Source organism: Chiloscyllium plagiosum, unplaced genomic scaffold (assembly GCF_037043375.1).
Source record: "Chiloscyllium plagiosum isolate Xiang-an unplaced genomic scaffold, Cpla_swu_hap1 HiC_scaffold_36, whole genome shotgun sequence".
In the NCBI taxonomy this organism is placed as follows: Eukaryota; Metazoa; Chordata; class Chondrichthyes; order Orectolobiformes; family Hemiscylliidae; genus Chiloscyllium; species Chiloscyllium plagiosum.
This window is the reverse complement of record NW_028270174.1, coordinates 9,179,258-9,206,086: the sequence shown is the minus strand read 5'-3', so window position 1 is coordinate 9,206,086 and position 26,829 is coordinate 9,179,258. Positions and strand designations below refer to the sequence as shown.

The 26,829-nt window shown below is 41.7% G+C and overlaps 1 protein-coding gene across 2 annotated transcripts in view; it reads left to right on the top strand.

Moving 5' to 3' along the window:
* Positions 1–26,829, top strand: part of grid2 (glutamate receptor, ionotropic, delta 2) — a 994,028-nt gene that overhangs the window by 720,065 nt on the left and 247,134 nt on the right. For both annotated transcript variants that reach the window (XM_043674402.2, XM_043674401.2), the window contains 2 exons: positions 5,793–5,954; positions 6,753–6,872. In XM_043674402.2, the coding sequence (XP_043530337.1) occupies positions 5,793–5,954; positions 6,753–6,872 (282 nt within the window). The remainder of the gene's footprint in view (positions 1–5,792; positions 5,955–6,752; positions 6,873–26,829) is intronic.

Here is a 26,829-nt window from a genome sequence, read left to right as displayed (position 1 = left end):
CACCCCCTTCTGTGGCCATTATTCACCACCACATTCTAGGTCTTGTCATGAAATGGATTGCTTTCAGTACAGCCAACTAGTTTGGTGGCCTGGAATCTACAATTCTTTCGTCGGTTATCTATCCCCACCTAGCCACTCATACCACCTCTTCCCACTCCATCATCAGCATAAAAGCCACCTCTTCCCAGCTGCTATCAGTTCCAAAGAAGGGTCACAGGACGCAAAATTTTCATTCTGCTCTCTCTCCGCAGATACTGACAGACCTGCTGAGTTTCTCCTGCAATTTCTGTTTTGGTTTGATTAAAAAAGTATGTAGTCCAGATGCATTCATAGCCTACAAGAATCATAAATAACTATAACAGCCACATCTACAGAGCTGGGCTGAGAGGTGGCAAACGGAGTTTAATGCGGACAAGTGTGAGGTAATTCACTTTGGTTGGAGTAACCGGAATGCAAAGTACTGGGCTAATGGTAAGATTCTTGGTAGTGTAGATGAGCAGAGAGATCTCGGTGTCCAGGTACACAGATCCTTGAAAGTTGCCACCCAGGTTGACAGGGTTGTTAAGAAGGCATACAGTGTTTTAGCTTTTATTAATAGAGGGATCGCATATTGGAACCATGAGGTTATGCTATAGCTGTACAAAACTCTAGTGCGGCTGCACTTGGAGTATTGTGTACAGTTCTGGTCACCACATTATAAGAAGGATGTGGAAGCTTTGGAAAGGGTGCAGAGGAGATTTACTAGAATGTTGTCTGATATGGAGGGGAGGTCTTACAAGGAAAGGCTGAGGGACTTGAGGTTATTTTCGTTGGAGAGAAGGTTGAGAGGTGATTTAATAGAGACATATAAGATAATCAGAGGGCTAGATAGGGTGGACAGGGAGAGCCTTTTTCCAAGAATGGTGACGACGAGCATGAGGGGGCATAGCTTTAAATTGAGGGGTGATAGATATAGAGGTAGTTTCTTTACTCAGAGAGTAGTAAGGGTATTGAATGCTTTGCCTGCAACGGTAGTAGATTCGCCAACTTTAAGTGCATTTAAGTCGTCATTGGACAAACATATGGACGTACGTGGAATAGTGTAGGTTAGATGAGCTTCAGATTGGTATGACTGGTTGGCGCAACATCGAGGGCTGAAGGACCTGTACTGTGCTGTAATGTTCTATGTTCTATGTACATCTATAATCAGATTGACTTATAATTAAGTGTAATTAAGTGTATAATGACAGATTGTAAAGGAAGACAGGATAAATGAAATTACTCTCCCAGGTGAGACCCTCACCCTCCAGAAGCAAAGATCAGGAAACCTCTATTAAATTATAATTTCCCATGTTTTTAAACAGAAATTGATATCAAACTTGCAATTTCCACAAATGCTCTCCCATGGGTGAGACTTTCCATTCAAAGCACATTTATTCTGAGATCATTCCTATTATTTTATTCCATGGATGAATTATAATGGTTATATTGAGCTATAATGTGTGACTAACTTGTCAAATGACAATCATATGAGAGTGTGGACTGCACATCTGGCATGCATTGAGATGGCTTTTGTAATTCAAAATGAATGAACAAATAAAATCCCACGTTAAATGCATGAAATTTAAACTTTAAAGGTGTCACGCTGAAACAATTCTCTCCACTTCTAAAACAGCCTCGAATTCTTTTCAGTCTCCAAAAATCTGTTAGTTAACCTGTAACAACAACAACCTTCTTCAAATATAACAACATACCCCCAGCAAAATCTGGCATTGGCCACACGAAGAGATACTGAGATTGGAAATCCAACATTGGATCAAAGGGATGGGTGTTGTGGGATCTAAATGAAAAGGAAGAGGTGGAGAGCTGGTGGAGCAAGGGAAATTGAGACTCAAATTTGGAAGGTACTGAGAACCCTTAGGACTAGTCAAGGATGACATATTACTAGCAATAATATATATCTAGAAGCCTAGAATTGATAATGAGGCACCAGAAAGTATCAGTAAACCACTCTAGAGCTAAACCAGTCAAGAAAATGCAGAAAGGAATGTTGGATTGATAGCAATGGAGAGATAAATGTATCAATTTGACTTGAACCCTGGTGGGTGTCCCTTTTTTTCAACTCTTTTGACTTGTTGTTAATTCAATCACTGGAAGTGGCATCATTGGCTGGACCAGCATTTGTTACTCAATGAATGGTGAGCTAACTTTCTGAACTGCCACAGTCCCTTTGCTGTCAGTGGACTTACAGTGTCATTAGGGAGGAAGTTCCAGAATTTTGACCCAGTGACGCTGATGGAATGGTGATATGTTTCCAAATCACGATGAAGACAGGTTTGGAGAGGAACTTGAAGGTACTGGTGTCCCTATGCATCTTCTGCCCTCATCCTTTTAAATGGAAGTGGTCACGGGTTTGATTGCTGCTGCCCAAGAGTCCATAATGTTTCATCCAATTGAGATTCCCAACCAGAGAGCTATTATATTTTCACATTAGATTCCCTACAGTGTGGAAACAGGCCTTTGGCCCAACAAGTTCATACCGACCCTCCGAAGAGCAACCCACCCCTCTCTGACTAATGCACCTAACACTATGGGCAATTTAGCATAGCCAATTCACCTGACCCGCATATCTTTGGACAGTGGGAGGAAACCGGAACACTCAGAGGAAACCCACACAGACACGGGGAGAATGTGCAAACTCCACACAGTCAGTTGCCTGAGTGGGGATTTGAACCCGGGTCTCTGGCGTTGTGAGGCAGCAGTGCTAACCACTGAGCCACCATGCAGCCCTAGAACATCTTTAACATGGAACATCTGATTTTCAGCTTAATGTATCAGTAATCCTAGAAATTATCTATTTCCTTGGTATATTTTGCAATAAAAACGATTTTAAAAATTGCTACCTTCATGAATTCAAATAGAGTGCGATTAACTTGAGGCATAAGGCTTAAAAGTTGTCACTGATTACCTTGTAACACAAGTTGTATTTTATTAAGAAAAGCCATGGCCTGTGCTTTTCCTCACTTTACCTGATCAACCTCCAATTTAAATTGTTTTGATATTCAAATTATTTTGAAAGAGCAATTATTCTCAAAATGAAATGTGATTGCTTCATGTAACTGACAAATAGTCATATATCTGCTTTCCAAACATGGATTATGAAAAATCCTACTGTTTTGAAAAAAAAAACAGAGCTGCTACAGGTTGTCTTGGAAATAAACAAGGATGCTATTAAAAGGTCATGGAAATGAAATTTAATTAGAATCACATTATTTACTGTCAAACTCTAAAAACTGTAATAAATGATGTGATTCTAATTAGAGACTGTGATATCAGTTACCTCCATCACGGAAAAAAAAATTATAACATACACTTTATTTTCAAAGGAATGTTTAAGCAGCAGGATAGTTAATTAGATGCCACAGATCCAATACTTTATGAGCTGCAGTAATTCCAATTAATCTTCAGCACAGAGGAATAATGGTAGCAATTTGAGTCTCCAGTGAATATTTTAACTGACAGTATTCACTCGGTAAGACATCTACCTGCCAATGTTAAATGGAAGAAAGGTTAGATTGTTATAGTGGAGTGAACTACCCCCTACTGTTCCCTCACATCAGGATGTGCAGTTAGTTTGGCAGCACAGACTCTGACCAGTGAGGTCAATTCAAACCTTAGAATGCAAGATTTATGCAAACAATTTTAATTGTCATCCATATTGAGCAACTTCTAAGACAAATTGGGGATAATCTTTTTGGTACCAATGGTGTGTAAGTTCTGCAGGCCCCCATGAAAGGCATTATAATTCTCAGGATGAGGGCACAAATGTGCCCAATTTTGTTATCACATAATGATGCCTCTGGCATATTCATGTTCTGCTGATTTCCACACTCAGCTACAACAATACTCTCCCAACATTTTTTTTTCTCCTTTCTCACCCTACATAAAGTTTAACTTATCCAAACCTCATCAATTCTGCACTGTCCTCTGCTGCTTAAGTTGCTGCTCAAAGGCTATATCTTTGACAAGTGACCTGCCTGATTGTCTCCTCTCTTATCACTCTTTAATTATTGCTTCATGACATTCCAGTCAGGCAGATGCTTTACTCCATTAAAGGTTCACTTAACAAGCTAGTTGTTTGTTGCTGTGGGTAATCATTTTACAAACGCACACTTGTAACCACTAAGGTATCTATTTCTATAAAATATGTCATAGTCCGGGCACAATAAGATTGCATTATAAGTAATCCATTTTGCTTCAAGCAACCTTTTTCATATTTTAGCCATTTGATTCGATGTGAACATTATTTACAAAAAAGATTTTTAATGAAGCTTACCTACAACCCTCTTCTACTCTGAATAGAAAATAAAAACATCTTCCTTAGAATTTCTGGAGCTCTTGATGTGATGACCCAACTAATTCTCCTTCTGCCATCCGTGTAGTCCCTGATAAAATGGGTGGCACAGTGGTTAGTACTGCTGCCTCACAGCACCAGAGACCTGGGTTCAACTCCAATGTGTGTGGAGTTTGCACATTCTCCCCGTGTCCGCGTGGGTTTCCTCCACGTCCTCTGGTTTCCTCCCACAGTCCAAAAATGTGCAGGTTAGGTGAATTGGCCATGCGAAATTGCCCATAGTGTTAGGTGAAGGGGTAAATGTAGGGGAATGGGTTTGGGTGGGTTGCGCTTCGGTGGGTCGGTGTGGACCTGTTGGGCCGAAGGGCCTGTTTCCACACTGTAGGGAATCTAATCTAAATAAAACTGGAGTGGTTCACTTGCCAAAGAATCAATCTCAATGAATGAATCTACAAGACTCAGACATGTGATGAAGGAAACCAGTAGGGGAAGCCATAATTCCAAAATCCCAATTTCCACAATTTCTAACCATTCTGTCTCAAATTATTCACATGTTCTATCCCACAATACTTATTCTTTAAAAGTGACTAGTACTGCAAATGGCTCAGTATTAGGATTGACAAGTTATCCACTTTTTCTTGATTTAAATTGGCATCATAAGGACAGCAATAATAATCCAAGCCATCTTGATGAAATGGTCAAATAATTCAACATCTGGTCTGCATTGTTTCCACTAATCATGATTTGGAGATGCCGGTGTTGGACTGGGGTGGACAAAGTTAAAAATCACACAGCACCAGGTTATAGTCCAACAGGTTTATTTGGAAGCATGAGCTTTCGGAGCACTGCTCCTTAATCAGGAGTTGGACTATAACCTGGTGTTGTGTGATTTTTAACTTTGTTTCCACGAGTAATGGAAAATTGAAACAGTTTTATATCAGCAAGGAAGCAGGACTCTAATAATGTCAATATTTCTATGTCATTCAAAAGGATGCTAAAGTCCTCAGTAGTCTTATTAGACCAGAGTTTGGAACAAGAAATGGGTGTAGTCTAATGGGTGCATTACTGACCCTGTTGAAAATGATCAGTAATTCTATGGTTTTTAAGAGCCAGCCTTGAGTTGGGTTCAAATGGATTCATATATCATGACCCAATATAATCCATTTGTAATTGTGTCACCTGTGAGTTATCCAGCAATTCGTGCTGAATTTATCCAAATATCTGGATTCTTTGCTTTGTATGATTTAGTATCTTTTCATTTTATTGTTTGTCATTGTTTTCAATAGCATCGAGTGTGACAAATTGCAATTTGACACATGACATGAATTATTTTTGAAAACCCCTGCACTGATACTGATTACCTGAGATCATTGTCCTTTTGCAGTTGTTTGACTAGATCATGTGGTTTTTGTTGCTTTGATTTGCAAAATGTTAATATTGAGGCTTGGAACATGCGCAGATTACCAACCTCTACATCTACGACACTGTGGTCCTTCTGGCAAATGCCTTTCACAAGAAGTTGGAGGATCGGAAATGGCACAGTATGGCCAGCTTGACATGCATCAGGAAGAGCTCCAAGCCTTGGCAAGGTGGACACTCCATGTTAGAGACGATCAAGAAGGTACTGTCAGATGCTGCACAAACAAAACTTATCGTTGTCATTTTGTGACATTCAGTACAAAGAGTTTAATTTCTATTTATTTACAAGATGTGCGTATTGCTGGCTGGGCCAGCATTTATTGCCCATCTCTAATTGTTCAGAGAGCAGACAAAAGTCAACCACATTGCTGTGGGTCTGGACTCATGTATAGGCCAGGTCAGGCAAAGACAGCAGACAATAGTGGTTATGTAGTCACCACCAGGGTGGCTCTGTTTCCAGATTGTTATTGAATAGAAATTGCATCATGTGTCAGTGTCGAATAGCTCGGTTGGCTGGATGACTGGTTTAGGACATAAAACATAGAGCAGTACAGCACAGGAACAGGCCCTTCAGCCCATGATGGTGTGCTGAACATGATGTCAAGTTAAATTAATTCCTTCTGCATGACCATGATCCAGATCACTCCGTTCCTTGCTTATTCATATGCTTATCCATAAGCTCCTTAAATGCCCCGATTGCATTTGCTTTGGGATGCAGGATGGCACAGACAGCTTGGATTTACTTTCTGCTGAGGTGACCATGAAGGGATCTTCTTCTCAACCTCTCCCCTCACCTGAGGCGTGGTGACCATCAGATTAAACCTCCCCCGTGTCACCTCTCTGTAATGAGAGCGCGACCCTATGGATCCAGAAGATTATTGCAACTTTCCCTTTTATTCCATTCCAAGTTGCAATGTATCAGTAGTGCAGGGTTTAATGTTGCCAGTTTGTAATACAAGGAAATGATGAATCAATATAAAAATCTTGACCTTTTCCTCAGGGTGAAGTAAATGGGATGACTGGGTTCCTGAAATTTAAAGAGCACGGTGGAAATCCGAATGTGCAGTTTGAAATTCTTGGTACGAACTATGGAGAAGACTTAGGAAGAGGGATTCGGAAAGTAAGTGACAGACTACGAGTGGATGCTGCACCTTTGAGAATTGTTTCATTTTAATTTTGTATCAAAAAATGCACACGTTTGTGATTTCATCTCTTGTTCAGAATTTTGGCTTAACTTTGAGGAATATTGGTGAGATGCAACAGCAACAGCAAATTGTATTCATTTCGAAAAAGCTGGAGAGACTCAGTGGACCCGGCAGCCACAGCGGAGATAGGAGAGCATCAACACTTCAAGTCAGGTTTGACTTTTCTTATGAAGTTTGACCAGACTCGAAACATTAACTCTGTTTCTCTCTCCAAGATACTGCCAGAGCTGCTGAGTTTCTCCATCATTCTCTGTACTTCTTTCAGATTTCCAGCACCCGTGGTATTTTGCCTTTGTTGTATTTATTTAGCATCTTATCGAACTTGAATGTAGCAAAATATCCCAATGTATTTCTCAAAAGCATGTTCAAACAGAGGTTGTACTCCAAGGAGATATGAAAATGTATGGTCAAAGTTTGGTCAAAGATGGATGTTTTTGTGAATGAGTTGATGGGAAGGTCAGGGAGGCCGAGACATTGAGATATTTAAAAAGGGAATCCCAGTTCTCTGGAGCAGGCAGCGGGAAGAACGGCTGAAAGAATGGCTTAAAATCCGAGAGGCTTAGAGATCTCAGAGCATTGGAAAATCAGAGGAGATTAGAGTGATTAGGAGGGAGCGGAATACAACACTTATTCTTTTAAATCCAGGACATGCCAAACTTGCAGTCAGTGTAAGTTAATGACCTGTGAAAATGTCCTCCTTTAAAGAAGGAGTTAGATAGGGCCGAAGGGATCAAAGAATGTGGGGAGAAGGCAGGACTCGGGTATTGAGCTGAATGATCAACCAGAGCAGGCTCCAAGAGGCGACTGGCCTACTCCTGCTCCAATTTTCCTATCTCTCTACGAGCGAATGGCAAACAAAGTTTGAAACAAAAACAGAAAGTGCTGGAGAAGAATCTGTGGGGAGGGAAAGCGAGCTAATGTTTCAGTCCAGTGACCCTTCTTCAGGTTTCTTCTCCACAGGTGCTGCCAGAACTTCTCCAGCACTTCCTGTTCTTGTTTCAGATTTCCAGCATCCACAATTGTTTCTATCAGGATAATGAAGCGTGTAGCCATTGAGTCTCCACAGTCAGGATTCCCATGTGTGGTATCACTCCATCGGACACAAAAGCCTTGATGCTCACTCCGAGGTCCCGTGAATGAAGATTTGGCATCATTGCAGGCTCTGTATATCTGAGCAGGAGAAAGTGACCCAGGAGGCTGGATTTTTGTTCTGTGGTGGCATGGTTCCTTCAAAGATTTTTGGACAGTATTGGAAAAGAGAAAACAGCTGCCACGTGCAAAGGTGGAAATCCTGATCCAGTGTACCAGCACTCTGTTGACATTTAATATATTTTTTAAAAAGATCCTTATGACTCTCTACCATCAGTGTCACAGAGCCCCTCACCCCCACAGATGCCCCATGCCCCATCCACACCAACCTTGTAGATGGTGGGCAGACTTTGGAGAGTCAGGAGGTGTGTTACTCACTGCAATATTCCGATGTGGAACCTTAACTCTCCAGTGGAGCACGCTGTTTATCCAATCAAATCCTCAGGCCTGCTCTTCCCAGGACTAACACTTTACTGAGGCTAGCTGATGATTTAAAGGCCATCTATCTCTATAAAGCACACATGTGTGAAACACAGCCCCCACTCACCCAACCCCGTTCTCACCTGCGCAAAAATGGGACAAGACTCATAGAGTCGTACAGCACAGAAACAGACCCTTCAGAACAATCAGTCCCTGCCCAACATAATCCCAACCTAAACTAGTCCCACTGGCCTGCTCCTGGCCCAAATCCCTACAAACCTTTCTTACTCATCTACTTATCCAAATTTCTTTTCAACATTGTAATTGTGCCCACATCCACCACCTCCTCTGGAAGTTCATTCCATAAGTGAACTAACCTCTGTGTAAAAGGTTTGTCCCTCATGTCTTTTTAAAATTCTCTCCTCTCACCTTAAAAATGTGCCCCTCAGTCTTGAAATCTTGGAATAGACAACTGCCATTAATTCCACTGATATCCCTCACTGTTTGCGGGCTGGGACTTAGAATTTTCAATCTCTTCTGCCATGACATGTCAGCTCTCAGTCATGGTGTAAACCTGGGCCAGACTAAAATAACTCTCACCCTGACATAACCTTTAAAGATTGTAGCAGTGAGCTTGATTGTCAATTTCAAAATAAATTACCAGCAGTTTGATGAGTGAGTGGGGAAAATGGAAATGTAGTGCTAATTGGCAAATCTGTTGTGCTTTTCCAAATGCATTTCCTTACCTCACTCTGCAATTAATATAACAGGAGGCAGTCAGTCCCATTAGCTTGACCTCGTAACGAAGTTAGAAACAGCATCATTAAAGCACTGTTTGGCACTGCCACAGAGCTGTAAGTGAGATCTTGCTGTGTACAAGACTCGCTTCTGTGTTTCTGACATTGCAATGGTGACTAGACTTTGAAAGTACACCATTAACTTTACAGGACACAGAGATGACCTGGGGTCCAGAAAGATGTGGTTTAAATGCGGGATTTTTTTTTTAAAAGAAAATCCAATTTAAAACCTTCCTCCAGCCAATTATGTTGTGCTTCTTTAAACAATAACGTGGCTGCACTTTCTGGTTACCTTGAGATGTTACTAAATGAAAGTGCAGTCCTGCCAGGTGCAGTCTGTGCTGCTCTTATTAACCTTTATGACCCATTATCATTGAATTCATTTCAAACTTTCCAGTTTAGTTTTTGGTGCTGAAGATTGTGACAACACAGTTAAAGTGATAGATTATTTCCTGGATTATCCGTGTCTCTGAGCTGTTTTGACAGGGCTGTTGTTCATTTGGATACTGTGATGCAGTGTGCAAAAATCTTAAATCCATTAAACCTTGTGTGCTCAAGTTCCAGAGGCAATGATCACTTAAGAGTAAAAGTTAGTGAGCTGTTTGAGCAAGTGTTTTCTTGGGCTTTTTTTTGGACAATCTCCCACCATATATGTTAGAATGGGCACCATGAGTAAGCTGCTGTTCAACACGTGCTAACTGAAGGGAACAGCTTTAATGTCACTGATCTAGACACACGGGTCAACACTTTGACAGTGTTCAAATCCCACCCTGCTGGCTGGTTGAGTTTAAATTCAATTATTAAAATCTGGAATTTGAATTTAAAAAAAAAAGTGCGGATTGCAAAGAAAAACTGATTTGTTTTCCTTTTAGGGTCAGAAATCTGCCATCCTTACCTGGTCTGGTTGACACTTGACTCTAGACCCACAGCAATGTGGGTAACTTTAACTGCCCTCTGAAATGTCTCATGACGTTAAGCAGAAGGCAGTTAGGGAGAAACCTATAAAATTCCAACAGGACTAGACATGTTAAATAGAGTCATAGAGATGTACAACATGGAAACAGACCCTTTGGTCCAACCTGTCCATGCCGACCAGATATACAACCCAATCTAGTCCCACCTGCCAGCACCCGGCCCATATCCCTCCAAACCCTTCCTTTTCATATACCCATCCAAATGCCTCTTAAATGTTGCAATTGTACCAGCCTCCACCACTTCGTCTGGCAGCTCATTCCATACCCGTACCACCCTCTGTGTGAAAAAGTTGCCCGTAGGCCTCTTTTATATCTTTTCCCTCTCACCCTAAACCTATGCCCTCTAGTTCTGGACTCCCTGACCCCAGAAAAAAAGATTTTGCCCATTTTCCATGCCCTTCATAATTTTGTAAACCTCTATAAGGTCACCCCTCAGCCTCCGACGCTCCAGGGAAAACAGCCCCAGCCTGTTCAGCCTTTCCCCATAGCTCAAACCCTCCAACTTTGGCAACATCCTTGTAAATCTTTTCTGAACCCTTTCAAGTTTCACAACATCTTTCCGATAGGAAGGAGACCAGAAATGCTCACAATATTCCAACAGTGGCCCAACCAATGTCCTGTACAGCTGCAACATGACCTCCCAACTCCTATACTCAATACTCTGAACAATAAAAGAAAGCATACCAAATGTCTTCTTCACTGTCCTATCTACCTGCGACTCCACTTTCAAGGAGCTCTGAACCTGCAATCCAAGGTCTCTTTGTTCAGCAACACTCCCTAGGACCTTACCATTAAGTGTATAAGTCCTGGCAAGATTTGCTTTCCTAAAATGCAGCACCTTGCAGTTATCTGAATTAAACTCCATCTGCCACTTCTCAGCCCATTGGCCCATCTGGTCAAACTCCTGTTAAAATCTGAGGTAACCCTCTTCGCTGTCCACGGCACCTCCAATTTTGGTGTCATCTGCAAACTTACTAACTATACCTCTTATGCTCACATATATATCATTTATGTAAATGACAAAACGTAGAGGACCCAGCACCAATCCTTGTGGCACTCCACTGATCACAGGCCTCCAGTCTGAAAAACAACCCTCCATCACCCTCTGTCTTCTACCTTTGAGCCAGTTCTGTTTCCAAATGGCTAGTTCTCCCTGTATTCCATGAAATCTAACCTTGCTAATCAGTCTCCCATGGGGAGCCTTGTCGAAAGCCTTACTGAAGTCCATATAGATCACATCTACCACTTTGCCCTCATCAATCCTCTTTTTTACTTCTTCAAAAAACTCAATCATGTTTGTGAGACATGGTTTCCCACGCACAAAGCCATGTTGACTATCCTTAATCAGTACTTGCCTTTATAAATACATGTACATCCTGTCCCTCATGATTCCCTCCAACAACTTGCCCAGCACTGACATCAGGCTCACTGGTCTATAGTTCCCTGGCTTGTCCTTACCACCCTTCTTAAACAGTGGCACCACGTTAGCCAACCTCCAGTCCTGCAGCACCTCACCTGTGACTATCAATGATACAAATATCTCAGCGAGAGGCCCAGCAATCACTTCTGTAGCTTCCCACAGAGTTCTAGGGTACACCTGGTTACATCCTGGGGATTTATCCTCCCTTATCCGTTTCAAGACATCCAGCACTTCCTCCTCTGCAATATGGATATTTTGCATTGTGTCACCATCTATTTCCCTACAGTCTATATCTTCCATATCCTTTTTCGCAGTAAATACTGATGCAAAATACTCATTTAGTATCTCTCCCATCTCCTGTGGCTCCACCCAAAGGCTACCTTGCTGATCTTTGAGGGACCCTATTCTCTCCCTAGTTACCCTTTTGTCCTTAATATATTTGTAAAACCCCTTTGGATTCTCCTTAATTCTATTTGCCAAAGCTATCTCATGTCCCCGTTTTGCCCTCCTGATTTCCCTCTTAAGAATACTCCTACTGCCTTTATACTCTTCTAAGGATTCACTCGATCTATCCTGTCTGTACCTTACATAATGCTTCCTTCTTTTTCTTAACCAAACCCTCAATTTCTTTAGTCATCCAGCATTCCCTATAGTTACCAGCCTTCCCTTTCACCCTAACAGGAAGATATTTTTTCTGGATTCTCGTTATCTCATTTCTGAAGGCTTCCATTTTCCAACCGTCCCTTTACCTGCGAACATCTGCCCCCAATCAGCTTTCGAAAGTTCTTGCCTAATACCGTCAAAATCGGCCTTTCTCCAATTTAGAACTTCAACTTTTAAATTTGGTCTATCCTTTTCCATCACTATTTTAAATCTAATAGAATTATGGTCGCTGGCCCCAAAGTTCTCCCCACACAGACACATCAGTCGTCTGCCCTGCCTTATTTCCCAAGAGTAGGCCAAGTTTTGAACCTTCTCTAATAGGTACATCCACATACTGAATCAGAAAATTGTCTTGTACACACTTAACAAATTCCTCTCCATCTAAACCCTTAACATTATGGCAGTACCAGTCTATGAATCAGGAAGGATATCCGCAATGGTAGGGGAGGTTGGGGGGGTGGGGGGAGACCAGAATCCAGGGGTCATAGTTCAAAGATAAGGGTTAAGTCTTTTAGGACAGGGTTGAGGATAAATGTCTTCACCCAGAAAATGGTGAGTTCATGGAATTCACTACCATCGAAATATTGAGCCCAAAATATTATGTTTCGTCAAGAAGGAAGTCTTGTGGCTTGATAGCTGTTGTGACTAAAGGGATCAAGAGATATATTGGGAGGGTGGGATTAGGATATTTAGGTCAGTGATCAGCCATGATCATTTTGAATCATATCACAGAACAGGTTTGAGGGTCTGAATGGCCTACACCTACTCCTCTCTGCTTCTATGTTTCTATGAACATAACTCAGTTATTATTGGACAAGTCTGATCTCACACTGAAACTTGGTTGATAGATTATATTTTGTTTTGTTTTGGATTTCAGTGGGGTCTCACTGAAACATCAGCACATAATGTTTCAGCTTTTGTCATAACAATAAAAGAAATGTTATTTACTAAAATAAATGAAGATACAATAAGCAAAGCCAGCTTATTTATTTATGAGATAGATCAAGGATGGAAAATCACATTAATCCCAAAACACTCCTTTACAAGTTCTCTCACTGAAACATAAACATCAATGTTGCAGAATTTGTTTCAACAATAAAGCAAAAGCTTATTTAGAAGAAATGAAGATAAAATAAGCGAAACCAACTTATTTATTTGTAACACAGATACAAAGACTTTTAAACACACAAGGATGTAAAATCACATTAATCCCAAAACACTCCTTTACAAGTTCTCTCTACTGAGATATAAACAAACAATGTTGCAGATTTTGTTTCAACAATTCATCAGAACTTTATTAGACAAAAGAAATGAAGATAAAATAGAATAAACCAAACTATTTACTTACCAGCTCAAAGAATTTTAAATGCAATAAAGTATAGTCGCATTAATATCAAAACACTTTATTATAATGTCCAAAAACACCCTTGTGTCAGAACCAAAAACATCACTTGAACCGTGCTTACACCAGAAGGAACACTTTTTTCCTAAACAACTCGAGAGGTTTATGGTATATATGATTTTATTCCTAGACTGGAAATGATTTGGAGGTGCTGGTGTTGGACTGGGGTGTACAAAGTTAAAAATCACACAACACCAGGTTATAGTCCAACAGGTTTAATTGGAAGCACTAGCTTTCAGAGCGCCACTCCTTCACCAGGCGATTGTGGAGGACACCTACCTGACGAAGCAGCAGCGTTCTGAAAGCTAGTGCTTCCAATTAAACCTGTTGGACTATAACCTGGTGTTGCTTGATTTTTAACTTTCGACTGGAAATGTGATTGATTTTTTTCTGAGCTTAAACATACTCCACTTCAAGTAACCTTGTCAGGTTTTATTGCAAAACTTCTGTTTTGGAACTATCACTAACACCTTACTCTAGTCTAGTCTTACCATTTTTACCCCTTCACAAGTGCATTGCTTGTGACTTCACAGAACTGTCCCAAAACAAAGTAAAATGAAAAAGAAAGCCTCCCTCTTGAAGTTATGCATGTTTACACTCAGCTTAAAAAAAAGCCGAAATCCAGACATTTCTAATAAACGTTATAACATAATAGTTTACTTTGGTAAATTGTAAAAATCCTCAGGTAAAGAACCTCTCACAAACTGCTGTAAAATAAATCACCATTGCTACAGATATACATTCAGACATACAAAAAAAACCCAGACTTAAAAAATAAATGATTTTTATGTATATCACAGTACTGATCTCAATATTAATTCCCAGAACAAGCTAAGGAGATTTCAGAATGTGCGATTAAAGACTTAAAGAGAAGGAACACAACACCAGTCCATGAGACACCCACACTGCTTTTCTTCAAGCTGAATATTGAGGCAAGAAAATATACCACCATAGAGAGATGGGAAACTTCATTCATTTATTTAAGTCAATCTTTCTCTGGTGCATCTGGAAGTCTGATTTCGATATTAAATTTACTACATAATTTTGAAAAGTGAAATGGAGCAGGGGAGTCACTGCCTCCATAAGAAAGGCATCTCATTCAGTATTTTAAACGAGGAAAGAGGAATACTAGTGCCCCACCAACCTCTATCCTCACACCCTCACTTGGACACTCCAGGAAGCCTCCAGTCAGTCCCTCTGCTGTATGCCCATTCCTATGTTACCATTTCCTAACCTTAGGTGGTTGGGCTTCAGTGAATAGGCCTCTTGCTCTCTGTATCTGACTCGCAGGTTCATCTGAATTCCTTGAACATTGACAACTCCAGTGTCACTGAAGAAATGCTGCTGTGTCAGAGATGCTGACTGTCAGATGAGACAAAATGAACTCCCGTCTGTCCTTGGATACAATACATTCCACGGCATAATCTTAAAGAAGAGCAGAGGAGATCTCCCCAGTCCTGAACAATACTTATTCTTCAACTGAAAACATTAACTAATCACTCTTTTTTTGCAATTTATGATCACTGTGTTCAAATGACGTGCTAAGTTTTCTTTATGACAAATTGACAACACCTAAAAGAATGTAAATAATTCCATTTGGTTCAATATAACTGCTATCAGCATAGCCAACCTGTTTTCACCTCCTTATGGTCCGCATTAGCAGTTTTTTTTCCTTCTCAGAATGTAGAGTCATAGAGATTTACAGCATGAAACAGACTCTTCGGTCCAACCCGTCCACGCCAATAAGATATCCCAGCCCGATTTAGTCCCACCTGCCAGCACCCGGCCCATATCCCTCCAAACCCTTCCTATTCATATACCCATCCAAATGCCTCTTAAATGTTGCAATTGTACCAGCCGATACCACTTCCTCTGGCAGTTGCTGGACACACTTTCCTCATTCCTGAAGAAGGGCTTATGCCCAAAACGTCGATTCTCCTGTTCCTTGGATGCTGCCTGACCTGCTGCGCTTTTCCAGCAACACATTTTCAGCTCTGATCTCCAGCATCTGCAGTCCTCACTTTCTCCTCCAGCTCATTCCATACCCGTACCACCCTCTGTGTAAAAGAGTTGCCCGTAGGTCTCTTTATATCTTTCCCCTCTTACCCTAAACCTATGCCCTCTAGTTCTGGACTCCCCGGCCCCAGGGAAAAGACTTTGCCTATTTACCCTATCTATGCTCCTCATAATTTTTTAAACCTCTATAAGGTCACCTCTCAGCCTCCGGCGCTCCAGGGAAAACAGCCCCAGCCTGTTCAGCCTCTCCCTATAGCTGAAATCTTCCAACCCTGGCAACATCCTTGTAAATCTTTTCTGAACCTTTTCAAGTTTCACAACATCTTTCCGATAGGAAAGAGACCAGAAATGCTCGCAATATTCCAACAGTGGCCTAACCAATGTCCTGTACAGCTGCAACATGACCTCCCAACTCCTGTACTCAATACTCTGAACAATAAAAGAAAGCATACCAAACCCCTTTTTCATTATCCTATCTACCTGCGACTCCACTTTCAAGGAGCTACGAACCTGCAGTCCAAGGTCTCTTTGTTCAGCAACACTCCCTAGGACCTTACCATTGAGTGTATAAGTCCTGCTAAGATTTGCTTTCCCAAAGTGCAGCACCTCGCATTTATCAAAATTAAACTCCATCTGCCACTTCTCAGCCCATTGGCCCATCTGGTCAAAATCCTGTTGTAATCTGAGGTAACCCTTTTCACTAACCACTACACCTCCAATTTTGGTGTAATTTGCAAACTTACTAACAGTACCTCTTATGCTTGCATCCAAATCACTTATGTTAATGACAAAAAGTAGAGGACCCAGCACCAATCCTTGTGGCACTCCACTGGTCACAGGCCTCCAGTCTGAAAAACAACCCTCCACCACTACCTTTGAGCCAGTTCTGTTTCCAAATGGCTAGTTCTCCCTGTATTCCATGAGATCTAACCTTGCTAATCAGTCTTCCATGGGGAACCTTGTCGAACGCCTTACTGAAGTCCATTTAGATTACATCTACCACTCTGCCCTCATCAATCCTCTTTGTTACTTCTTCAAAAAATTCAGTCAAGTTTGTGAGACATGATTTCCCATGCTCAAAGAAAGCCATGTTGATTATCCCTAATCAGTACTTGCCTTTATAAATACATGTACATCCTGTCCCTCAGGATTCCCTCCAACAACTTGCCCACTACTGACATCAGGCACACTGGTCTATAGTTCCCTGGCTTGTCCTTACCATCCTTCTTAAACAGTGGCACCACGTTAGCAAACCTCCAGTCTTGCAGCACCTCACCTGTGACTATCAATGATACAAATATCTCAGCGAGAGGCCCAGCAATCCCTTCCCTGGCTTCCCACAGAGTTCAAGGGTACACTGATCAGGTCCTGGGGATTTATCTACCTTTACCCGTTTCAAGACATCCAGCATTTCCTCCTCTGTAATAAGGACATTTTGCAAGATGGCACCATTTATTTCCCTACAGTCTATATCACAGTAAATACAGTATATTTGAATGGGATGTAGTTTGTAAAACAGGTTCATACAGATTGACCTATTCGGGTTAGAACTAGAGCGAGGATTAGGATCAAGGATAGAATGAGGGTCAGCATTTAAGTGCGGGTGCACCCTAATCCTAACTGTAACATCAGGCAGGACATATAATGGATATTCGATTCCCTCTCTGGTGAATGGTGGCTTTCACCTTGCCATGAGCGCAATAAAATGCAAGTGAAAGGAAGTCGAAAAAACTAATTTTGAGTATTCAAATGACATCCAAGACAAGCACTTTCAACAATAATACTTCACTTGATATGGTAGGGGTAGACATCAATATACATTGCCCCCATTTTAGGTTATACCAATTCAGCAGCCTGTGCTTGGTTTGTGTAGCCAGTGGTATTGCTGTTGAGTTGATGAGTGGTCTTTTATTTTGATCTCCAACTCAGCTGTCAAAAACTGGTATTAGGTTGTTTCTGCTGGAAAAGCACAGCAGGTCAGGCAGCACCCGAGGATCGCAAGAATCGACATTCAGGGCATATCCCCGAAATGTCGATTCTGCTCCTCCTCGGATGCTGCCTGACCTGCTGTGCTTTTCCAGCAACACACTCTCGACTCTGATCTCCAGCACCTGCAGCCCTCACTTTCCACTAGGTTGTTTCTTCCATGTTAAGTTAGGGTCCTAGAAAACAGTTGTTGATTTTCAGCAAAAATAAATTCTTTTTACAAACATGCTCATTGCTGGGTAACAATCGTCCAAGTGCATTCCACATTGCCTTCCACCTCAATCTTCGCACTCTTAGCAATCAAACCAATAAACCTTAAAAGAACTGTTGGATGCTCCTTCTGGAAAGGTAAGTTGGCATTAATTTTTCACACATTTCAGGCACAGCTCATTACCATCAATTCTTTCCAATATATAAAGCTTCTTGCATGCTCTAAGGAAATCCCAAGGTGCTTTACATATGATCAAATTTGGGTTTTTTTGACATGGTTGTGAACCCTCCTGTTAATTAAACCAAACACCCAGAAAAGCTCACCTCACCATGTAATCTGTTAAAATATGAGTGACAGAGAACTCTTAAATTCCATTATTTAAAGAAAATAATATCAATTTATTCATTAACTCTAAAAGTGCACATTAGCCAACAACTATTCACAACTCTAAGCCCCACTTTCTCTTAACTGCTTATTATCTGCCTCCAACTCGATAGCAATATGCTGTTCCAACAAAGCACTTATTAAAATTACATCAACTTAATTTCAAAATCATACAGTGGCTGTTGTCTTCAGTGTCTGTCTTCTTCAGTCTAAAGATCTCCTTGGGTCATCTTCCATCTTTTTACTGCAAATATGTATCATGACTCTATATGAAAAGGTACCTTTGACAGAGAGTGTTTCCTCATTTCTTAGGTCTGGGTTGAATCCAGTTGTTCTGCCTGATTTTCAAAATGGCACCTTTTTTATATCTCCAACATCGGATTGTCTCATTGGTTCGATGTTGGCAAAACAATAAATTCAGACTTGATTGAGTTTTAGTATCCTGGGGCATAATTTAAACTGTTTGATTAAATTTGAATGGTTGTCAAAACAGCAGCCACCTCAGGTATCCACTTCACAGCCAAATGTTACATATTTTCAATTTTCCAGTTTACTCTGAGACTGCTCTTTTGACATTTCAGTTCCGAAGAGCAATCTCTCTTAAAGATACAGTCCATACCTTCAACTTCCTAAAAGTTTCAAGTATAATCACTGTTGTAATATGGATGATCAGTCGTTGAGCAGACCAAAGAGTCAGAGAAATAGATGTTGGTACACTGATGGAATCAGGGGATCAAGCAGGAAGATGATGCTGAGCTCATGGATCAACCATGATCTTATTCAACAATTGAAGAATTGCATAACACACATCTGCTCTTACTTATGTCTCTATCTTGGAAACACAGCAGCCAATTTGTGTGCAGAAAGCTCTCTCAAGGGAAAATAATGAGGTCATGGCCAGATAATTATTGATCATCAGTAATGTTACCTGAAAGATAAATATTGTCCAGGCCTCTCCAAAAAAACTTAACATGGTGTCACCGGAATATTTTTCATCCACTTGGTTTGCCGTGAGCTGATAACTTGTCTTTTTACAATTAGTTCTTTGGGCAATTAATGTGTAAATCCAGTGGCTCTTACAAAAGAAAAGGTGCGGAATGAGACAATATTTTGAAGAGACAATTGGTGAAGCAATTCAAATCAACAAGTGAATTCCAGATATTTACAAATCACACCCTCTGAATCGTTTGAATTTACACATAAATAACATTGTCTACACATCATTATTTCCCAGCAAAACTCCAATTCAATGTAAGGTTCCTCAAAATTTTAAGGAGCATAGCTATCTATATGTACACGTAATGGTCAGCTCCTGGGGAATGTTGCTGAACAAAGAGACTGTGGAGTGCATGTTCATAACTCCTTGAAAGTGAGGTTGCAGGTAGATAGGATAGTGAAGAAGGTGTTTGGTATACTTTCCTTTATTGGTCAGTGTATTGAGTATGAGTTGGGAGGTCATGTTGCAGCGTACAGGACATTGGTTTGGCCACTGTTGGAATGGTGTTCAGTTCTGGTCTCCCTGTTGGAGGAAGGATGTTGTGAAACTTACAAGTGTTCAGAAAATAGTTACAAAGATGTTGCCAGAGTTGGAGGGCTTGAGCTATAGGGAGAGGCTGAATAGACTGGGGCTGTTTCCTCTGAAGCATTGGAGGCTGAGGGGTGACTTATGGAGGTTTATAAAATCATGAGGGGCATGAATAGGTGAATAGTCAATGTCTTTTCCCCGAAGTGAGAGAGTCCAAAACTAAAGAGCCTGGGTTTAAGGTAAGAAGGGAAAGATTTAAAAGGGACCTACAGAGGATAGTGCATGTATGGAATGAGCTGCCAGAGGAAGTGGTGGAGGCTGGTACAATAATAATATTTAAAAGGCATCTGGATGGATATATGAATAGGAGGGGTTTGGAAGGATTTGGATCAAGTGCTGGCAAATGGGACTAGATTAGGTTGGGATATCTGGTCGGCAGGGATGAGTTGGACTGAAGGGTCTGTTTCCATGCTGTATATCTCTGTGACTCTATATATCTTTGCATGGGTGCATTGTAGGATGTCTTGTTGTTTAGAGTCACATTTAAATTGTAAGCATGTTCTTTTTTAAAACCACAATCTGTTATAAATGTGTTTTAAGTTCAAGACCCTATCAATATGAAATGGGGACGAATATAGTCATTTGTGAACAACATTAACACTTATTACTTGCCCCAAGGTTTTGAGGCCATAATGGCTAAACACAATGAAGTGCCTATTACTGTATTAGCAATCTCTTCAGGAATAATGACAGAGAACTGCAACAAAGTATCATTGCAGCACTGCGTGAGCTGAAAATTGAGCCAGAAACTGGGAATTATGAAGCCAGGAAATGAAAATGACGAACATCAAGGGCAAGCTTTCACAGTTAGGGGCAATATAATCCCTGGATTTCACTTAGGTTTTACCAATGATGATCTCCAGAGTTTATTAAATTTTCTTAAAACAACTAAAATGCCAGGCTTTGCGAACTTCATGACAATAAGAGTATTCTTCCATGTGAGCCACACACTCGGCACCACTGCACCTGGGCAATAAAGTACACCTAAATATAAGTAAACCTACAATGTGTTTCATGTTAGAAAATCATCTTAAAGTTTCAACAATTAGTTGCAAACATGACATTGAGGCCTGTTCTGTGAATTAATTTAATGTGCATTCAGTAATGTTTTTCCTTTTGAAAGTCTATGTCGTTCAACTGATACTCAGCGCAATGTTCATTGGGCTATTTGCTCTGTGTTTAATTATGCAAGTCTGGTAACTGATCTGTGCTCACTGTGCTTGCTTGCTTAAGCCTAAATGTGGATTCAGAGCGAAGTACACAGAGTCCATAGAAAATTAAACTAGAAATGGTGCTGTCAGCATTAGTGCAGACATTTCATGCCTATGGAGATAATTTTAAATTCTAGTGAATCCTGTTGCACATTTTTAAAACATTGGAATATTGTGTTCACTTCTGGTCTCCCTACTGGAGGAAAGATGTTGTGAAACTTGAAAGTATTCAGAAAATATTTACAAGGATGTTACCAGGGTTGGAGGGCTTGAGCTATAGGGAGAGGCTGAATGGGTTGGGACTGTTTTCTCTGAAGCCTTGGAGACTGAGGGGTGACTTTGTAGAGGTTTATAAAATCAGGACAGGCATGGATAGGTGAATAGTCAAGGTCTTTTCCCCGAAGTGGGGGAGTCCAAAACTAGAGGACATGAGTTTAAGGTGAGAGGGGAAAGATTTAGAAGGGACCTAAGGGGCAACGTTTTCAGACCGAGGATGATACATGTATGGAATGAGCTGCCATTCATTGTATTGATCTGGAATATGTAAAAGGGAGGGCAGGGGTGGGAGTCATTTTGACTTTTTGGATAGCAAAACAACCTTTCCGTTACCAACTGTAATTCAGTTCACAGGAAAGTAAAGAATATGAGTGAAGAAGGAGGGCCATATAGCAGGCTTGTGATTTTTCACTGCAAACTTTTCTCCAGATATTAACCCTGGGCTTTGCTTTCCGTACAGCTGAATGTACATGATCATGTGGCATTGCGCTTGATGCAGTAAGTGGATTTTACCTAGATTTTACCTTGGCTTCACATTGATGCACAAATGAAAAGAAACCAAATTGCATTGATGGATCTGCCTTCACGATCATTGGACAATTCGAAGCACTTCCTGAGCAGGGAGTAAAATGGTTGGAATGCTGGTAGACATTTCCTCACGTGGCACAATCTAGAATGAAAGGCCACCATTTTAGGATAAGGGGTAGCAGATTTAAAACAGAGATGAAGAGAAATTACATTTCTTTAAGGATCGTGAATCTAGGGAAGTCGCTTACCCAGAGTGCATGGGTTGCTGGAACATTGAATTCATTTAAGACTAGGCTTTCTGGTAAGATGGCAGCAGAGTAGGGCTCCTGAGTCCAGGGCTCATCTGCTTTCCTTTTTGTTTCTTTACTTTTTTCTTGCCCCCCGCTTCGTTATTTAAAAATTTTTTTTTTTACTTACCTCTTAATGAAGAGCTCAGTCGCGGTAATGGTGTTGGCAATCGGCAAGTGTTCCCAGCACCGGCTCATAGTGAGCCCAGTGCTTCCTCATCAATTAGGTGGCCCTAGTGCCGACTCATGCCTGCTGGGGTGGAGATGGGTTTGAGCCAGTAAGCGATCTGGCAGCATCAGCGGTGGCTGCATCGGCGAGGGGTAGGCCTGAAGCAGACTCATGGCAGCAGTGGAGTTGAGTTAGGGCCGGTCTGATACCCAGTGACATTGGTGGCATCTGCATTGGCGAGATCCATCGAGGACTTATAATGAGCAGGGGCATCAGTGGAGGTGAGACTGCATTGAAGATTAGTCAAATTCTGTTCCAATGGCGGCATAACGAAGGGGAGTTGTGCCTGACCACCAGGACCTCCAGCGCTTAACTGTACAGTTAGACACTGTCTCTTCATTTTTCTGCCTTTGTGTGCTATGTTTTGGTTTATTTTTCTGTGTTTGATGATGGCACTGGAGAATTGTGATACTTTCTACTCTACATTGTGACAATATATACTTGACAATAAATAATGAAGGGGGACAGATATATTTTTAATCAGTTACAGGCTGAGGGGTTATGGGGAGTGGGCAAGGGAGTGGAGTTGAGGCCAAGATGAGATCAGCCATGATCGTATTAAATAGCGGAGCAGCCTTGAGGGGCTGAATGGCCTCCTCCAGTTCCTTGTTCTCACGTTCTTTGTCACTGCTGTAACACCGGGATTGTAGCAACCAATTTACACAGTCAGCTTTTACTACTGCAGTGTGATGATGACCAGAGCTGCTGGAGGACGGATATATACAGGTCAGAAAGCCAGGAATCACTCTCTCTGCTCTTCTCTGAATTGTTTTTTCATCTGCCTTGATTTAACATCTCTTAAAAATGGCGCCTCCTTCAGTGCAGCACTCCTGCAGTACGGTACTGGAGGGTGCTACCAACCTGATGGCCGATATCCTGCAGTTTTAGTTTTTGGAGATTCAGTCATGGTGCCCATTGAATGTGGAGGGCTTGGGAGCTTACAAGAGGGGATACATGGCCCAAGCTAATATTCCACCATGTTGCATGCAGTAACACACTCAGCCAGTGGACATAAGATAGATTAGTGATGGAGCTGGCATCATAAACAATGAGATACCCAGAAAGTACTCTCTGACAGAATTACAATCATATTACGCAGTAAAGACTCATGCTTATGAGCTGCCTTAAGTTTGAAACATTGACATTGCTTCCTTTCTTTTGCTTCCCCATGTTCTTCTGACTCGACACTGGACACTCCAATTGTTCTTCTGTCTGGCTTCCTCACTGCTACCTTACATTAGATTACTAGATTACTTACAGTGTGGAAACAGGCCCTTCGGCCCAACAAGTCCACGCCGACCCGCTGAAGCGCAACCCACCCAGACCCATTCCCCTACATTTACCCCTTCACCTAACACTACAGGCAATTTAGCATGGCCAATTCACCTAACCTGCACATTTTTGGACTGTGGGAGGAAACCGGAGCACCCGGAGGAAACCCACGCAGACACAGGGAGAATGTGCAAACTCCACACAGAGAGTTGACTGAGGCGGGAATTGAACCCGGGTCTCTGGCGCTGTGAGGCAGCAGTGCTATCCACTGTGCCACCGTGCCACCCACGAGATGAGCTGGCCTCAAACTCTGCTGCCCCGATCCTAAGTCCTATCCTTCTTTTCCAATCTCTCTATAGCTTCACACCTCTCAGTTTCTGTGAGCTCCCAATCTCCTCCATCTTTACAGCCATTTGAGATCTTTGTATTCCTACATTGCTGGTCTCTTGCACACCCTCAATTTTCATCGCTCCACCATTGGCGGCAGTACCTTCAGTTGCCTGGGCCCTAGAGCTCTGGAATTCCATCCCAAAATCTCTCCAGCTCTCTCCCCGTCTACTTTTAAGATGCTCCTTAAACGCTAACACACCTCCTTTGTGTAGGAGAAAGTGAAGACTGCAGATGCTGGAGATCAGAATCGAGAGTGTGGTGCTGGAAAAGCACAGCAGGTCAGGCAGCATCCGAGGAGCAGAAGAATCGACATTTCAGGCGTAAGCCCTTCATCAGGAATGTCCTTGGTGTGGCTCAATGTCAAATTTTGTTTTGCTCATGCTCTGGTGAAGCATCCTGGGACATTCCACGGAGTTGAAGGTGCCACTTAGATCCAAGTTGTTGTTGAGTTAAGAGCAGCTTCTGAAGGAAATGTATTTGCTCCCAATAAAAAACAGTCAGAGGAGAGCCCAGAGTCAGTTATGGTTGCCATAGTCACACTAGTGTTGTAACAAGATAAGATCTGATGCCTTTTTATCTCTTGAATGTCTACAGTATATGGACAAACAAATTTATTCACAGCACAAAGGGTTTGAAACTGATTAGACAATGGATTCAGGGAATGCTTAAAGAAGATTCTTTTGTTTTGGAAAAAAAATATTGTGGTTCTGGAAACAACAGCCTGCACAAAATCAATAAAAAATAACATTTTAACCTTACCTTAAGGTAGTTAATGCCCTGATGTGAATGTCAACTTGCTCTCAGTTTTTAAGTTAAGCGATGAAAATACTTTATTTGGGGTGGCACAGTGGCTCAGTGATTAGCACTGCTGCCTCACAGTGCTGGGGACCTGGGTTTGATTTCACCCCTGGGTTACTATCCGTGTGGGGTATGCACATTCTCGCAATGTATGCACAGGCTTCCTCCGAGTGACAATAGACAATAGGTGCAGGAGTAGGCCATTCAGCCCTTCGAGCCAGCACCACCATTCATTATGATCATAGCTGATCATCCTCTATCAGTATCCTGTTCCTGCCTTATCCCCATAACCCTTGATTCCACTACCTTTAACAGTTCTATCCATCTCTTCTTGTAAGTATCCAGAGACCTAGCCTCCACTGCCTTCTGGGGCAGAGCATTCCATACACCCACCACTCTCTGGGTGAAGAAGTTTCTCCTCAACTCTGTTCTAAATGGCCTACCCCTTTATTTTAAAATGTGTCCTCTGGTTCTAGATTCACCCATCAGCACAAACATGCTTCCTGCCTTTAGAGTATCCAATCCTTTAATAATCTTATACGTCTCAATCAGATCCCTCTCATCCTTCTAAACTCAAGTGTATACAAGCTCAGTTGCTCCAATCTTTCAACATATGATAGTCCTGCCATTCTGGGAATTGATCTCATGAACCTACACTGCACCCCCTCAATAGCCAGAATGTCCTCCTCAAATTTGGAGACCAAAACTGCACACAATACTCCAGGTGCAGTCTCAAAAGGGCCCTGTGCAGCTGCAGAAGGACCTCTTTGCTCCTATACTCAATTCCTCTTGTTATGAAGGCCAGCATGCTATTAGCTTTCTTCACTGCCTGCTGCACCTGCATGCTTGCTTTCATTGACTGATGTACAAGAACACTTGGATCTCATTGTACTTCCCCTTTACCTAACTTGACTCCATTTAGATAGTAATCTGCCTTCCTGTTCTTCCCACCAAAGTGGATAACCATACATTTATCTACATTAAACTGCATCTGCCATGCATCCATCCACTCACCTAGCCTGTCCAGGTCACCCTATATTCTCATAACATCCTCCTCACATTTCGCCCTGCCACCCAGCTTTGTGTCATCAGCAAATTTGCTAATATTACTTTTAATACCTTCATTTATATCATTAATGTATATTGTAAACAGCTGCGGTTCCAGCACCAAACCTTGTGGTACTCCACTGGTCACCGCCTGCCATTCCGAAAGGGACTCATTTATCACTACTCTTTGCTTCCTGTCAGCCAGCCAATTTTCAGTCCAAGTCAGTATTTTGCCCCCAATACCGTGTGCCCTAATTTTGCTGTCTAATCTCCTATGTGGGACTTTGTCAAAGGCTTTCTAAATGTCCAGTACACTGCATCCACTGGCTCTCCTTTGTCCATCTTCATAGCTACATCCTCAAAAAATTCCAGAAGATTAGTCAAGCACAATCTCCCCTTCGTAAATCCATGCTGTGGTGCTCTGGTTTCCTCCTGCAGTCCAAAGATGCACAGGTTAGGTGGATTGACCATGGGAAATTGCCTAGGATGTGCAGGCTAGGTGGATTAGCTGCGGGAAATGTGGGATGTTAGGGCAGGTGGTAGGTCTGGGTGAGATGCTTTTGGGGGGCTGAATGGCCTGCTTCCACATTGTAGAGATTCTGTAATTCTGTGAGTCCTAGGTCCTGGGAGCTCCCAGCGTGTCATAAGATCTCAGTGCCTTACCATAAAAATCTGACTGTAATAATTCCATCTGAAAGGCCAATCAACAGATACCAAGATTTATTTCATCAGGAATTAGTTTGATTTTGTTTTATATTGTATCTTTAGTCCTGCTGATTTTTGACCTCTTCTCCTCTCTGATGAACAGCAACAGCAGAGTTACTTTTAAAGTATTCCTTCAAACCAATAAAAGGAGTAAGAGTCATAGAGATGTACAGCACAGAATC